Below are 15,592 nucleotides of genomic sequence, written 5' to 3'. Positions count from 1 at the left end.
TAAAAGCCGATATCTGCAGTCATTTGGCAGATTCGGCTCGGGGGGCATATAGTCAGATGAACATGTGCAGATAAACACGTGCAGACATGCGTGCAGTGGAACATTGGGGGCCGATTAAGAAAAATCGGCCAAATTCGAAATTTTTTAAGCACAGCCGATGCAGCAGACATCGACTTAAGGGTAGAGAGCTGATGCATGACTATCAGCTCCAGAGGAGGTACAGCTGTTATGAGCAGGAAGTGTCAATGAAGCAGGAAGAACCTCTGGTTTCCTTTTGCGAGTAATGTGCAGACCAGGTTAAGGATGGGTTGCATCAGATCCACCAAAGGAAAGGAGCCGATCTGACCTGTAAGGCGCGAGAAGTAGACTGAAGAAACTCGAGGGGGAGCTCGCCCTGGAGGTTCTCTGCTCTGGAGAGCCGATTTTGCTGAAATCGGCTGGTTCTGCATCATGATTTGGGAACCGATGATGACACATTTGGTTAGTCCACTGATATGCTCGCCTTGATAAGAGGCTCGGGGGGCAACTGATGATGCAGAATTTTCTGTTCTTAAGAAGCCGATTGAGATTTCATCGGGCTGAAAACCCAGTGGTATCGACTTCAGCATCAAGTCGTTTCAGCAGTGGTTCTGGGGCTCTCGTAAAGAACATCGATCTGCCTAGTTGTCCGCCAGAGCTCAAAGTCGTCAGTTGGGAAAAGCAAAAGATCAAAGGGATGAAGAATGGGGCATTGAGATACCGGTGCGTTGTCATCGGCTCGTTAGGCATTGGCTAAGAGACGACCGGCGGGATCAGTATAAAAGGGAATCGGCTGAATTGGCATAAAAGAAATTGGCAAAAATCAAATTGGAGAATTTCTTCATTGATAAACCAGATTTCTTACATAGAAGAGCTGATTGCTCTCAAAAGGGAGTACTAAGGGGATACATTGCCCCGTCTACTGCTGCTGATCCTATTCTAGAGGTCCTATTCTACGGGCCGTCACTGCCCTCGTCGTCACCATCATCAGCGCTGTCGGCGCTGCTCCCGGCGGGCTCGTCGTCGCTGCTGTAGCGGCCGCCGGCAGGACCTTCATTGTCCTCGTCCTCCACGTCGTCGTCGTCGTCGTCGCTATCATAGTCACTGAGGTTCCCTGGCCAGGGGCAGTGGCGCTTGGCCGGCGGCTCGTCGGAGGGGCTGTCGTCATCGTCCTCCTCCTCCTCTTCCTCCTCCCTCACCTCGGAGGAGGTAAAGTCGTCCCAGGAGAAGCGATCGTCATCGCTCTCCTCCTCCGATTCCCCGTCGGCAAGGAAGCGGAGGTCGCTCTCCCCGTCCGTCGAGGACTTGTCGTCCTCGGACCAGATGGAGAAGTCATAGTCTGGCTCCTCCCCGGCCTCTATGGCGCGGCGGGTGTTGGCCGCATGGACCTCTTGTGAGCTCGGTGCTGGCATCGGCTCGGGGGAGGAAGAGGACTCAAAGGAAAGTCCCGACGAGGCGGAGGAAGAAGAAGACATGGTGCGCAGAAGGGTTTTTTGGGTGCCGATGGCTGGAACAGAGGAAGGGGATAAAGATAACTAATCAGTCGGCACGGTTAAATAATGAGAAACCTGGTGGGAATTACTGCCATTACAGTTTCCGAAGGGGTGATGTCAGAGCTGTCAAATTTTGCAGAGAAGCTGAGAAGACAGGGTATAATGATAACGGATACTGCAACAGCTCTGCTCTGCCACGACATGACCCGACGAAGGAAAGCATAATGATTTTGGAAAAATTATTTCCAAAACCAGGGGGGCATGTGTTATCACCAGATTTTGGTCAAATCAGGAGGTGGGCCGTTAGAGAGATGGGCTTGGAAGATTACACGTGGAAGATCTCTGAAGCGGCCTTGCACGGAGAATTTGGGCTAGTTTGCCCGTGTATCTTTAATTATAGTAGATTGCATCGTAGATTAAAAGTTAGAGTTTGTCTCGTACACGGTGGGGATATTCCCACGTTAGAAAGTCCCCTGGACTATAAATATGTATCTAGGGTTTATGGAATAAACAACAACTCACGTTCAACCCAAAACAAACCAATCTCGGCGCATCGCCAACTCCTTCGTCTCGAGGGTTTCTATCAGGTAAGCGACATGCTGCCTAGATCGCATCTTGCGATCTAGGCAGCACAAGCTCCACGTTGTTCATGCGTTGCTCGTACTGAAGCGTCTTTGATGGCGAGCAACGTAGTTATCATAGATGTGTTAGGGTTAGCATAGTTCTTCGTATAACATGCTTACGTAGTGCAACCCTTGCATATCTAGCCGCCCTCACACCTATCTCAGGTGTGGGGGCGGCACCCCGCTTGATCATTATTTAGTAGATCTGATCCGTTACGATTGCTCCTTGTTCTACAAGGATTAGTTTAATATCTGCAATAGTTAGGCCTTACAAAGGGGGGGAGGATCCAGCGGCACGTAGGGTGGCGTTCGCAAGTCCTAAACAGGATGTTCCGAGGATCAACTTCATGTTGGTTTTTAGGCCTTGTTTAGGATCGGCTTACGATCACCGTGCGTGGCCGCGAGGCCCAACCTGGAGTAGGATGATCCGATTATGCGGTGAAAACCCTAAATCGTCGTAGATCTCATTAGCTTTATCTTGATCAAGCAGGATCACCATATATTCGTGCACCCCGTACGAATCATGGGTGGATCGGCTCTTTGAGCCGATTCACAGGATAACCTGAGAGCCGATCGAGGCTCGTATTTAATGTTTACGTGTATGCCATGCAGGAAACTAAGCGAGGCATCCCCATCACCTTCCCGACTGGTATAGGTCAGGTGGCACGCCCTTGCACTTCGCATCGGACGTGTGACCAGAAGAGCATTGCGGGCCGTCGCTCGGAGGGGTCTCAGCCAGCCGCAGCTCTAGGCTCTTCCCGGCTCTACCGTGTTGACCGTCGCTGCCCGCCGGTGGGTTTTGGCAGTCAACAGTATATCGATGCATGAGGGATAGCAGGATCTGGGAGTTTAAGGTTGTGGTTAGATTTATCTTAATTACTTTTTGTATTTGCGGATGCTTGCAAGGGGTTTAATCACAAGTATGTATTAGTCCTAGGAAGGGCGGTGCATTAGCATAGGTTCACCCACACAACACTTATCAAAATAATGAAGATTAATCAACTATATGAAGCGAAAGCACTAGACTAAATTCCCGTGTGTCCTCAAAAACGTTTGGTCATCATAAGTAAACAAACCGGCTTGTCCTTTGTGCTAAAAAGGATTGGGCCACTCGCTGCAATTATTACTCTCGCATTTTACTTACTTGTATTTTATTTATCTGCTATATCAAAACCCCCTGAATATTTGTTCGTGAGCATTTACAGTGAATCCTTCATCGAAACTGCTTGTCAACACCTTCTGCTCCTCGTTGGGTTCGACACTCTTATTTATCGAAGACTTTGCCGTGCTCTTGTTCTTTGCCGTGCGTTGCTCTTGCGGCGCACGGCAAAGATGTCTTTGCCGTGCGACCCATCACGGCAATGATTGGCCGCACGGCTATGGCCGTTTTTCCTGTAGTGCATGCTCCTCGTGAATCGTCATCACGCCTGAAGTGGAACAAGCTCCGCCCGTTAGTACGCAGAAGATGGATATCTTGCAGCAAGATACGCGAACGACTGTTCCAAATTAGGTGATGGAGTAAATTAAACGTGATTGTTTTAAATTGGGAAAATTTGCTACAGGTAATCGGCAGGTTTGCAGGTGTGTGATGCAACCTTTTATGAACGAGTAAAGTTATATTATGCAATTCAACTCATACTAGATGAATAGGTGTGCATTATTAAATTTAGTAAGGCCTGTCGCCTAGCTCAAGTAATTTTGCTTCAGCTAGCCGATTGACCTTATTAAATTTAGTACGATATTATTGCAATTTTTGCACATAGGTTCATTAATTGCACCGGGATTCATGAGAAAAATTGGCAAACAATAACCTAAACCTGAAAGAAATCCGACAAATGAACCTTGGGCGAATCTATTTCACCAAAATAACCTTTTTGTGTCATGCCGTTTCCTGCTGCGTCGCAACGTTCCATGTCGCGCCGAGCCGCACGATGTTGCACACTTCCTAACGTGGCAATGCAGGGCCCGGGGGCATTAGTGTGGCGTCATTGCCAGGGGCGTTGCATGGTTGTGTGTCGCGCCCTTGCCTGGGGCACGGCACATCGGCTTGCCTTTAATCGCCCCGAGTAGCCCAGCCCTAGTGAGTCGTTCCTATCTTGTCCTGCGCGTGCCTGAGAGCAGTGACGGCGGCTAGGATTCCTCTTCCCCCTCCTCTAATCCTCTACCAAAATCCATAGATCTGAAGCCTTTCTCCATGGAGTTGGACCACCCCAAGTTCCTAGAGGTCTCTCCCTCATTTCCCTTGCTCCTGACCCATTAGATTGTTGTATTTTTGTGGCACATGCATCGAACTCAGATGACGATGGTCCCGATGAAGAAATTGGCGATGAGGGGTTCACGGCCAATGTGGCCAAAATCCATGATACGATATTGGGACGAGACCATCGGGTCCCCTTGTTTTATGATCTTAGTCTCGCGGATGAAGCCACATTTTATGGAGGCAAGGGTGTAGTGCTTGGACCAAGGCATATTTCTCACTGGGATGATAATCACGAGAACTATGGGATTCCTCCCGAATTGAAGTTCACAACATTTTTGGAATTGAAGTATTGGCTTAAGGAGTACTCTGTTAAGTATCATCGTCCATACACGGTGGTTCACTTGGACATGAAGAAGCGTTAGACGGTTAAATGCGAGGAGGATGTATTCCCTAATTGGGTTGTGCATGCAAGACCATGGAAGGGAGGCCCTGATTGGCACATATCTAGTTGTGTATCAACTCACCTGTGCCGAGGCATGATGATGGATGGAAAATATGTGAAGAAAGACCACCCACAACTTAAGTCCGAGTTCATCGCGTATAGGCTTTCGAACTCTATCTCGTCACTTCCAACAATGAGCATCAAGAGCGGTGCATGAGCTTGTGAAATCTATCTTTCACTACAAGGTGAAGTACGGAAAGGCCTGGAAGGCGAAGCAAGCCACATTCAAGATGTTGTACGGTGATTGGGAGGAAGCATACAACAGAATCCCTAGGTTGTTGGGAGAGAAGGCCACCACTAACCCGGACATGGTTCATGTGGTCAAACCGTATTTGAACAAGACAAGGATTTACAAGGGAAAAATGGTTCGAGTATTTAGCCGTGCAATTTGGGCTTCAAGCAATGCGTGAGAGCTTTCAAACATTGTAGCCATATCATCTCCGTCGATGGCACCTTCTTGATCGGACAATTAAAGGGCACTCTCTTAGTTGCTATAGCAAATGGTGGCCAAAACCGGTTGGTCCCTTGGCTTTTGCTTTGGTTGAGGCGGAGAACAATGATAATTGGGCGCACAACTTAATCAGATCCTCGTCGGCATCCTCCGAGCATGTCTTGAAATTTAGGGAGATCCAAGTGAAAGTACCCCCAGCGGAGACCCTTAATTTTTCACCCTTTTTGTTTATAGTATCCATGGGAACCTTACTAATAAGGTCAAGCATCTTCCCGAACCAGTATTCACAAGATGTGTCAATACACGGAGGCTTGCCCTCATTGGGGAGTGCAAGGATCATTGACATATGTCCTGAAGTGTCACGGTCATCTCCTCGATCTGGAGGTGAAAACTCTGTGTCTCCGACCTCCAACGATCGACAAGCACGGTGATCGCGGAAGGGTTCTTGTTCAGCGTGGACCGGGTGACAATATGGATGAATGGGAGGAGTCCTAGCATCTGGATGTGCTCAGTGTATCGCTCGTCGTATGGTATCTTGGTCCAGGAGGCCTCGTGACACCTAATTCGGAGGGGTCCAAAGGCCTACACACATACAAGCTTCATTATTCCATATCCATTTTAACATTGCAAAACTATATTAACTACTAGGTTCATTTCTATTACCTACTTAGTCGTATCCGGCTAGATCTCAATCCCCGGTAAATCTAGATCCGGAGCCTTTATAACCGGATCCTGGGAGCCCTTAGGGCAAGATACAATTCATTGTAATCGCGCACCTGTTGCCTTATAGTGAATTATAGCAACACGTAGGATCTCATCGCCGTTGCGAGGTCTGAAGCTAGGTAACTTGTATAACCCCGTCCCGGTGACTCCTCGCCCCATGGCTCCCCCTCTTTCTCCTCCTCCATGAGCCTCCCCTCACCGGAGAATCGTCGAACACGCAACGACAACGCACATTGTTTATCATCGTAGTGAGGATCGAGAAGCGTCATCCTACACATGTGAGCATGTAAAAAAACAACTAGTGTGAGCAAATGTGATTATATAAGAACTAATATGTGAGCAAATGTGACCAAAAAATTCTAGATCACACAAAACCTAAACAAAATCACACAAGTTCTATTCACATACTACACTTAAATTTAAATAGCAAAATCTACATCACACAAAATCAAAATTGCATATTAATTTATAAAATTTTCAATAACTAGGGTTTCACTACAATATCAAAATTTGAGGACATGTGAGAGAATTTGTTGCCTACATCACATAAAACCTAAACTTAGTCAAACAAGTTTTATTCCAATGCTAGAAGATGAAATGTGCATATAAATTTAGATTTTTTTTGGAAGAACTATGGTTTCCCTTAAATAGCAAAACTACAGAAAATGTGAGAGAATTTTCGGTTGAAATTGTGGGGATTGAGGGAAAATACCTCGAGGAAGAGGTTGATATCAAAATCCCGGGAGAAAAAAGTTCAAAAAAAAATCCCGGGAGAAATTCCTCAGATCTGTGGGCTTGGGTGATGAGGGGATTGGAGGAGGAAGGGAGAGAGGACCGAGCGCCGACACCGCACCTGGAGGAACCCCAGGCTTCCGCGAGGGAAGAAAGAGCTGGCCCGGTCTAGGTTGGCTTGGGCCGAAAAAACACATGTCAATGTGCCGCGCCCCACACCACGGCATGGCACACCACAATGTGATGCCGTGAGCCAGGGCACCCCACTAACAACCTCGCAGGTCCATGCTGGCGGTTGTGCCACGCCGAGCTCCGAGGCGTGACATAGAGGTTTGCGGCTTGCAGCACAAAAGGGTTATTTTCTTGAAATAGTTTCGGTGAAAGTTTATTTCTCGAAATTATTCCGCGTTTCGGTTATTTGTATCGATTTTGCCTACGATTCGCCACAACTACTCAAACAACTTCATGGTACGGGTGTGAATCAACCCGAGAGCGATTTGTCCGCTCGCAATTGCAGAGTGCTCTCTTAACTATTTTCTTTAGTAAATTGAGAGGCAATCTAGAAAAGAAGGTGAAAGTGAAAGGGCAGCGCTAGCCCTCGGTCGCCCGATCTAGGCAGATAATCGGTTGCTCTCCGCGCCATTAGATCCCAATCCGACGTCCGAAAACAGCCACATCGACATTTGCATTTACCCCCTCTAATTCTCTAAAATCAACCCGCTGTCCCAGGCCACTTCACTGAAACTGTACGATTATACTAATTCGGCCCTGACCATCCCAACATTCAGATATGCCACTGTGAAGATATTAGCCTATAGCAGAGACTATTACAACAAAAATCCTAACACCGCGTACCAAAATATTGTCCTATTACAACAAAATCATCCCAATATTTGTAAAAATGTAATTCTACAAATATAAGTGGTTAACAACAATTTTCGCTCTAGGTTCATTCACAACAAAAAAAATTCCATAAATATTTACAAAAATCACAGACTATTACAAAAAAAAAAATTTAACAATTTTTGCTCTAGGTTCCTTCACAAAAAAAAAATCCATAAATATTTACAAAATTCAAGAACTATAACTTCAAATTATTTTTTAAAAAATAATGCTACAAATAAGTAATTAAGCAACAGTTTTTTTGTTTGAGATTGATTTACAACAAAAATCACTAAATATGTTAATAAAAATCATAAACAAATAGCAAAACAACATGTGTTTTAGCAACATTTTTGTTGCTCTAGTTTCATTTACAACAAAAACGTAATCTATTTTAACAAAAAATGATTACCACAATAAAATCATGTGTTTCCAGCAGTCAAAATACAAATAGTATCCATGGGATAACCCTGATCGATAGAAGTCACCGCTAAACAAGTTTTGACAAGAGGAATGCTTATTGAATAATAATTATTATTGGAAGTATAGAAGCTAGCTAGAAATAAGCAGCAACGTTGCAGGCCTATATCTAACTTTTTTTTTAGCGAAGCAGGCCCTTGGGGCAAGTTACGGGCTGGGCAAGCAAGCAGACCAATGGGCCATCATGTAACGCCAACTAGTGGGCCAGAAGAATTCCCGGCGAGCAAGGGACGTGCCGCCTGCGCGAGAGGGACCAATCATTTTTGCTTGCAAGCGTTTTCCAAAGTGAAAGGCAATGTCGAGAGACGGCCGAACAACCGCAAATAATTGATGGAAACTAAACTATTCCCTCTATGGCCTTTGGCACTTTTAAGTTTACTAGTAAAGCACATCCGTCAGGTATTAAATTTGGGCATTATATCGCACCTAGTAGTAGAAAGGGACATGATTGTACCGGCAAACGCCCTAGTGCGCTATCATCTTTTTCGTTGATTCGGACAGAACTTGGAAACTGAAGCTACGCTCCAAGCAGAGCAGAGAAGTATTAGCAGTTAGGCGAGTGAGGACGCGGGAGAGGACGGGCAATGGAGGCGGAGGCGCTCCTGCCACAGCCAGAGCCACCGCTGTGCGCTGTGGACCACCTTGGCCGTCGGGTCTCCCGCGGCAGCTCCGGCGGGTGGCCCGCCGCGATCTTCATCATCGGTACGTTTACAACGCGACAGGGAAGACACAATAAAGCACATCCTTGGCCTTTTTCTGTGTCTGAACATGAAGCATGTCTTCCCCCGGATGATGTACATAGGGGTGGAGGTCGCCGAGCGGTTCGCCTTCTGTGGCATCATGGGCAACCTGATGATCTACCTCACCGGCCCGCTGGGCCAGTCCACGGCGGCCGCCGCATCAGCCGTCAACGCGTGGATCGGTGCAGCCATGCTGCTGCCGCTGCTCGGCTCCGCCGTGGCTGACTCCTGGCTCGGCCGCTACCGCACCGTCATCTGCGCATCACTCCTCTATATGCTGGTACGACATGTATTGCCTCATCGTGCCGTGCGTGCTTCCGTGTAAGGAGTAGATCTTTTTTGTTCATCAGGAGCTCTACGTTTGGTTTTTAAGTGCAAAATCTCAAACTTATTTTGCTCGACTGCTATGCAGGGGCTTGGCATGCTAACCCTCTCAACGGTTCTCGCTCCGGGAGAGCGAGCAGGATGCGCCGGCAAGGCGCCGGGCTCAGCCGGATGCTCGACCAGTTCGTCCGCTCAGGTGGCTCTCTTCTTCTTCTCCCTCTACATGGTGGCGTTAGCTCAGGGCAGCCACAAGCCCTGCGTCCAGGCGTTCGGCGCCGACCAGTTCGACGAGAACGACCCCGGCGAGCTGGCATCCAGGAGTTCCTTCTTCAACTGGTGGTACTTCGCCTCCTATGGCGGCAACACCGTCACCGTCTCGGTCCTCAACTACGTGCAGGAGAGCATAAGCTGGCAGCTCGGGTTCGCGATCCCATGCGCGGCCATGGCTCTCGCCCTTGCTATCTTCTGTCTTGGAACCAAAACCTATCGCTTCCCCCAGCTGCCAAGTGCTAAAAGGTAAGATCATTCTGAACACTTGCTGTTGAGGGCAGTAACACATTCTTCTGAAACCTGAAACAATATTTCCCTTTTTATTTTTCTTGCATTCAGAATGCCTCATGATTCTGAACACTCACCGTTGCTGATGCCGATGCCGACAGGGGACCATGGAGCAACTGCATTGCTCAAGTTGTTTCCCATATGGGCGTCCTGCCTGATTTATGCCGTTGTCCTCTCACAGTGGTTCACTTTCTTCACCAAACAGGCCAGCACACTGGACAGGAGGATTGGCACATTGGTCGTACCAGCAGCTTCGCTGCAAAATCTGGTAAATGCATCGCTCATGATCTTCCTGCCGATCTACGAACGAGTCTTTGTTCCCCTTGCCAGGAAGCACACGAAGAACCCTTCCGGTATCACGGCACTGGAAAGGATCGGTGTCGGGTTGGCAATTTCGATCCTCATGATGATCGTTGCTGCTCTTGTGGAGATGAAGAGGCTCCGGGTGGTAACCGAGTGTGGCCTGCTGGATAAACCTGAGGTTACGATCCCCATGAGCGTCATGTGGATGGTTCCTCAGTACATGCTGATCGGGTTGTCCGATACGTTTGCGATAATCGGCTTGCAGGAATTCTTCTATGATCAGGTGCCCGACAGTTTGCGGAGCTTGGGCCTGGCTCTGTTCCTGAGCATAGTAGGAGCCGGGAACTTCATCAGTAGCTTCGTTGTGTATGCCATTGACAGGATGGCCACAAACGCCGGAGAAAGCTGGTTCTCCAACAACCTGAACCGGGGGCATCTTGATTACTTTTACTGGCTTCTTGCTTTGCTCAGTGCTATAGGTCTGGCTGCTTATATGTATTTTGCACAGATGTATGTGCCTAAGAAAAAGGTTCTCTCGGTGCAGTGAATTTCAGTTCTATAGTTGCTGCAGCTGATATTTGGCTTGACTATTCTGGCTGCATTAAGTGGCTAAGTTCTTACGATTTGGTGATCCTAAAAATAAAAAAAGTAGCGGGTCTCTTTTATACATAACGTTGATATAGGCTACAACAACAGTGAAACTACTTCGGCTGCAATAATCCACCGAATTATTCCTGTTTTCTACACATTCATGTTAGAAAATAGCAGAATGTTACCTTTAACCAACAAAAGAAAAGAATAAGGCGCAGAACAACGTATCCTTATATATCCATAGCACCAACATGATAAACTCTTACATGGAGTTTAGAGATACCAATAAGCAAAACATATTTGCACGTCTAGAGTGGGTCACCTTGAAGATTTCCTTCAGAGGAATTTTTTTGCAGCAACTCACCATCAAATTTCACAATCGAGGAAAAACCATTCAAGTTTCAAAACCAGTTTGTGTTAGTATGTGAACACTTAACTTCGAAATGGATGCATTGAGTTTTGAGTTTTTTAAATATGAAATCAAGGGTTCAATAAACAAGGATGTTTTTTAACATGGACGCACCAAGCTTGGTTGGTACAAAAGAACAAAAGCACCTGCCCCGGTTTCTTATGATGCGATAGTGGTGGTGGTGGTGGTGGTGAAAAGAAATGATTGGATAAAGTTATCACAAATTCACCTACACAAGATAAATTCTAGGTTGGGTCATGTTTTCGGTTGATGAATATTTTATTTTGAACAAGATAGGTCCCGAAGGACCTGGAGTATGCATTATATCGTCGGTGGGAGCACAGTTACATAGAGGACCTCAAGGAAAAGGAAAATTACAACCAAGTCCCTATATTTTGCACTAAGCACCCTACAAAGACGCGTAAAAACGCGATCGAGTCCATTGCCGACAGTTGCTGACTTTCCGGCGCAGCGCCGCTTCCATCCCCGGGGACGAAACCACTTGAGGATGGAGCAACGCTCGTCGCCACGCCGTAGTCGAAGAAGATCCTCCAACGATGAACGATGGAGGAGAAAGCTCGAATCAAGTCCGAGCGCAGCAGGGCCAACCCTATGGCCAAAGATAGCGACGGCCGGAGCTAGCCGACGCTTGGAGGCTGCTGCCGAGGTTGCACGCTCTAGGCACCTCAAGCGCCGCCTCTGCAGGGTCGTCGCAGCCACACGCATCCTCTCCTCCCCCTCGCCACCGAGGCCGGCCAAGAGGATATGGAGACGAACCAGGCCACCCAGGCAGAGATGGCGAGGACGCTTATTGAAGTAGGAGCGCGTCGGAGAAGCAGACCTCCCCGTCTTCCACCATGGAAGAACAACAGAGCCTGCCAGCGGCGCTGGCCTGACGCGGCGTCGACGCGCCAGGCTTGGAGGAGACCCCTGTCTACCTCCAGATGCGCAAGTACTGGCACCATCCTTCCTCTTCTCCTCGCCTCCATGGCCGGTCAGAGGAGGAAGAGATGGAAGCCCAACTGCGCAGATCCAGGGGTAGCAGCTGTGGATCTTATACACGGAGATCCCTAGGGTGGCAGATCTCGCCGTCTCCGACCACCAGAGCTCGAGAAGACGGAGCCACGAACACAGGCTGTTCAAGATCTGATCCAGAAGATCTTGAACTCTACTCTAAACTACCAGCATACAGCCGAAAACTAAAAAACTAAACCTAGAATCTACTCCGGCACCCCTCCCTCGCCATCTCCGGCCGGCAAAGCCGCCGAAGAAGACTCGGGAGAGGCCCAGCCTCTCGCTCGGAGCTGTCTAGGAAGAGGAGAGGAGAGAGAAAGGAAAGGGGGGAAATGGGCCACACGCCCCGGTTGATGAATATATGTTCAGTCCTTACTCTCACCTTACCATAAGTTGATAGTGTTGTAAAGGTCGGCAATATCTTTTGACCATTTTCAATGGCCCCGCTTCCTTCGATCTTCACTAAACGGATTGAACATCTTTGGGAAAAAAATACGATTTCAACATCAGTTGAAAGTTATGACCAACACTATCAATTAATATTTATTTTTGATTATGGAGTTTTTGTTTTGGAGTAATAACAATATTTAGACAAGTGGATTGAGAGCTATCTAGCAAGTCAATGAAAGACTAATTGAATCACTTGATGTATCGATGGAATTTTTTATTGATTTGAGTGCACTAACAGTAGCTACAATCAGCTTCAAAAAGAATTGCCCACCGCATCTAACGCTCCAAGTTATATTTGATCCCTCTGTCCTTGAGGAACATAGGAATTTCAAGTCATCGTTTTGTTTAGAACCCATATAGGGACCTCAATTTTGTTGTTTATTGAACTATTATACTAAACCATTATACTTTTATAATTAATTTAATTAAATTTAAATGATAAATAGTACTATTCATATATCACTTAGTTAGAATAAGTAGCCACATAAACATATTCCTAGATCTAAATGTGGTGTGCTATTGTATAATTCTATCAAATAGAAATGAACTTATGGTTTTCTAAACTTCGCTTGCTTTTGTAAGAGAAGATACATTAGTTTTTCGCTTGTATAATTCTATCAAGTACAAATTCTTCATAAAGGTGAGGAATAAAATGACAAATCATGCCCCCGTAGAGTGTTTTTTTTTTTGTCTGCGTACAAGAAAATCTTGACATCCTTAAATATCTCGTTAAAAATCTCTAAACCTGAAGAAGGCTCCCCCTTTGATAACCCGTACACTTGATGTAGCTGTTGCAGCGTCTGGGGGGGGGGGGGGGGGGTGATCCAGGTTTATAAAACCCCCAGATGATCTGGTCTTCGCGCAGTCACATCATGGACCGGATAATCCGATTGGCCTACAGGTTCTGTTCTTCCGGGGGAGGATGAAGAATACCCCCACCCCCATTTGGGAGCTGACATTTCCAATTACCGGCCGGATGTAAAAACTTTCTGAGGGGCGGATGAAAAATACACCCCCCACCCCCTATCTGGTAGCTAACCGTTTCCATGTTGAGGGCCAGATGAAAGGCCGAAAGTTTGGCTCCCGACACCCCGGATAATCCGCCCTGGAGAATCTTCCAGAAATTCTTTGGTTGTGCTTCGTCTTCGGCCACTTGGATAAGGGTTCCGGATGATCCTGCCATTGGAGGGCCAGTTTATCCGCTCTGCAGATTTCTGCAACCATCTTCTTTTCACCTCATCTTTCTCCACATCTCCTCAACATGTTCTCGTTCACCAGCACGAGAGATCAAACATCCAATAAAATAACCAGATGATGATCATAGGAAAAAGGTGGGTCATCATCCATAGTGCTAAAATTGAATCCCACACACTTGAGCACACAAGGTAAATTACATTTGTGTGTTGTTAACAAACACACATAACAATAGAGATAGAGTTTGCTCTTTCAACCACCGTGTTTGGGGCGTGCCATGTTGGTACAACGAGCTGGCAGTGAGTCATGGCGGAATTTGTCAGCTCCATGATACTTTGGGGTCTTCCCTTTGTCCTTGGCGGAACCAGAGAAACTTGGGATAGCTAGGATCCTTCCAGTTTCTGGCATCTATCCTCTGGCGCTCTGTTGTGCCGGTTTGCCAGTGGAGGTCCTTTGGATCCGGCTTGGCCGCAGGGATTTCCTTGTGTGCGCTAGACATACATGCCTTGGGGTCGGAACCCAACCTCTCTGAGGTGTCCGCCTTTTCCTGCTGCTCCAATGCTTTGGCGAGCAGGTACTTGACCTTGTATATTGCAACCGGGTCTTTGTGCTCGTCTAAGATCAGTTTGGCCACCTTTATATTTTCCTTTGCATCGCCATTACCTCCCCGCCGTTCTTGTCCACATACCAAGGGTGGTGCACTTGAACCTTAGGCAAGGGCGGTTTTGCGGCGTTGTTGAAGTTGATGTTGTGAGGATCGACTTCATCTCTACGCTTCATCTTCTTATTTTCTTCTTGCACCCGCTTGTATTCCGTCTGGAGCTGCTTTTGGAGTGCTTCAGCCTTCTTGAATGCGCGGGCAGCGCCCTACCGTTACTTCAGAGCGTCTTCTAGAAATTTCAGAGTTTTTGTGTTTTCTTTCTCGATGTTTTGTGCCTCATTAAGGAGTTCTTCGCACATCCCATCGAGGCTGGTTACCTCTTTGACGCGATCTAGCGTGATGGGTGTGACCAGCAGCTCTACATACATGTTAGGGTCATCTCTGAGTCCTTGTGAGCTTCTTGAAGTTCTAGGCGGAAACACGTCCTGCTGTGGTGGGAGCGGTTTTGGTGGCGGTAGAATATTTCTCTGACCATGCATCAGCCATATCCACAGCTTCCTCAGTTGCTTTTGGTTCGCCTCGGGGTTGCTCTGATTGGCGGTATCATCTCCTGCCAGCTCTGTCATGGTCGTGAAGACCTATTGGGCGGAGGGTGGTTATCAACTTCCGTGAGCTCGTCATCGTACTTCTTCATGGTTGCCTCGTACTCCTCCGACTTCATGGGTGAGATTTCACCGATCTTGGGATCGAGAGCATCTAGTATGAACTCGTCATTTTCGAAGTCCTCGCCAGGAGCGGATCCAAACATAGATCCAATGTAGGGGACGAAGTGATAACTTTGCTTCTCTAACACCTGGGAAACCCATGTGGGTCTGCATTTATTTTCCACCGACATATCCAGCACATGGGTGGTTTGAGCGGGCCTTGAATACATCGCTTATCCACCTTTCTTTTTAAGAAAGGTAAACCATAGCCTACAATCTAATCGCTCCCGGATTTGTACGGAGTTAAACAAATATACCTTGTGTGGTATTTACTAGACAACTTATTATGCAAGGGATCAAGCCTGCAGTCAAATTGAGTCGAGATCACAAAAGGTATACAAACCTTTAGCAGTTGTGCACACAAGTTGAAAATCTCTTTAAAAAAGTCGACCTTCGCGAAGGGAAGGCAATTTTCTCTGTATGCGATAAATGGCACGCTGTGGTGCCAAAAAAATCCTGAAAAATGCTTTCCTTGCTCGCCGCATGTCGTAAGGTGAAGCAAGACGGAAATAAGGGAGGAGAGAGAAGGGTAGGGGACGG

At 47.2% G+C, this 15,592-nt stretch overlaps 1 protein-coding gene across 1 annotated transcript; it reads left to right on the top strand.

Annotated features, from left to right (window-relative positions):
- The first annotated feature begins 8,596 nt into the window (after positions 1-8,596).
- LOC127299755 (protein NRT1/ PTR FAMILY 5.10) lies at positions 8,597-10,650 on the top strand. The gene is made up of 4 exons (XM_051329802.2): positions 8,597-8,806; positions 8,907-9,124; positions 9,257-9,684; positions 9,778-10,650. The coding sequence occupies exons 1-4, from the start codon at positions 8,689-8,691 to the stop codon at positions 10,574-10,576; spliced, it is 1,563 nt and encodes a 520-aa protein (XP_051185762.1). The 5' UTR covers positions 8,597-8,688; the 3' UTR covers positions 10,577-10,650.
- Positions 10,651-15,592: the final 4,942 nt, after the last annotated feature.

This window comes from Lolium perenne, chromosome 5 (genome assembly GCF_019359855.2).
Source record: "Lolium perenne isolate Kyuss_39 chromosome 5, Kyuss_2.0, whole genome shotgun sequence".
NCBI lineage: Eukaryota > Viridiplantae > Streptophyta > Magnoliopsida > Poales > Poaceae > Lolium > Lolium perenne.
The sequence above is the reverse complement of the archived record's forward strand: the minus strand, read 5'-3'. Positions and strand labels throughout refer to the sequence as shown.

Excerpts from the sequence above, each read along its gene's own strand:
- LOC127299755 (XM_051329802.2), top strand. The coding sequence starts at position 8,689 with ATGGAGGCGGAGGCGCTCCTGCCACAGCCAGAGCCACCGCTGTGCGCT. Across the intron at positions 9,125-9,256 it reads CATCACTCCTCTATATGCTG|GGGCTTGGCATGCTAACCCT; the intron begins GTACGACATGTA and ends ACTGCTATGCAG. Across the intron at positions 9,685-9,777 it reads CAGCTGCCAAGTGCTAAAAG|AATGCCTCATGATTCTGAAC; the intron begins GTAAGATCATTC and ends TCTTGCATTCAG.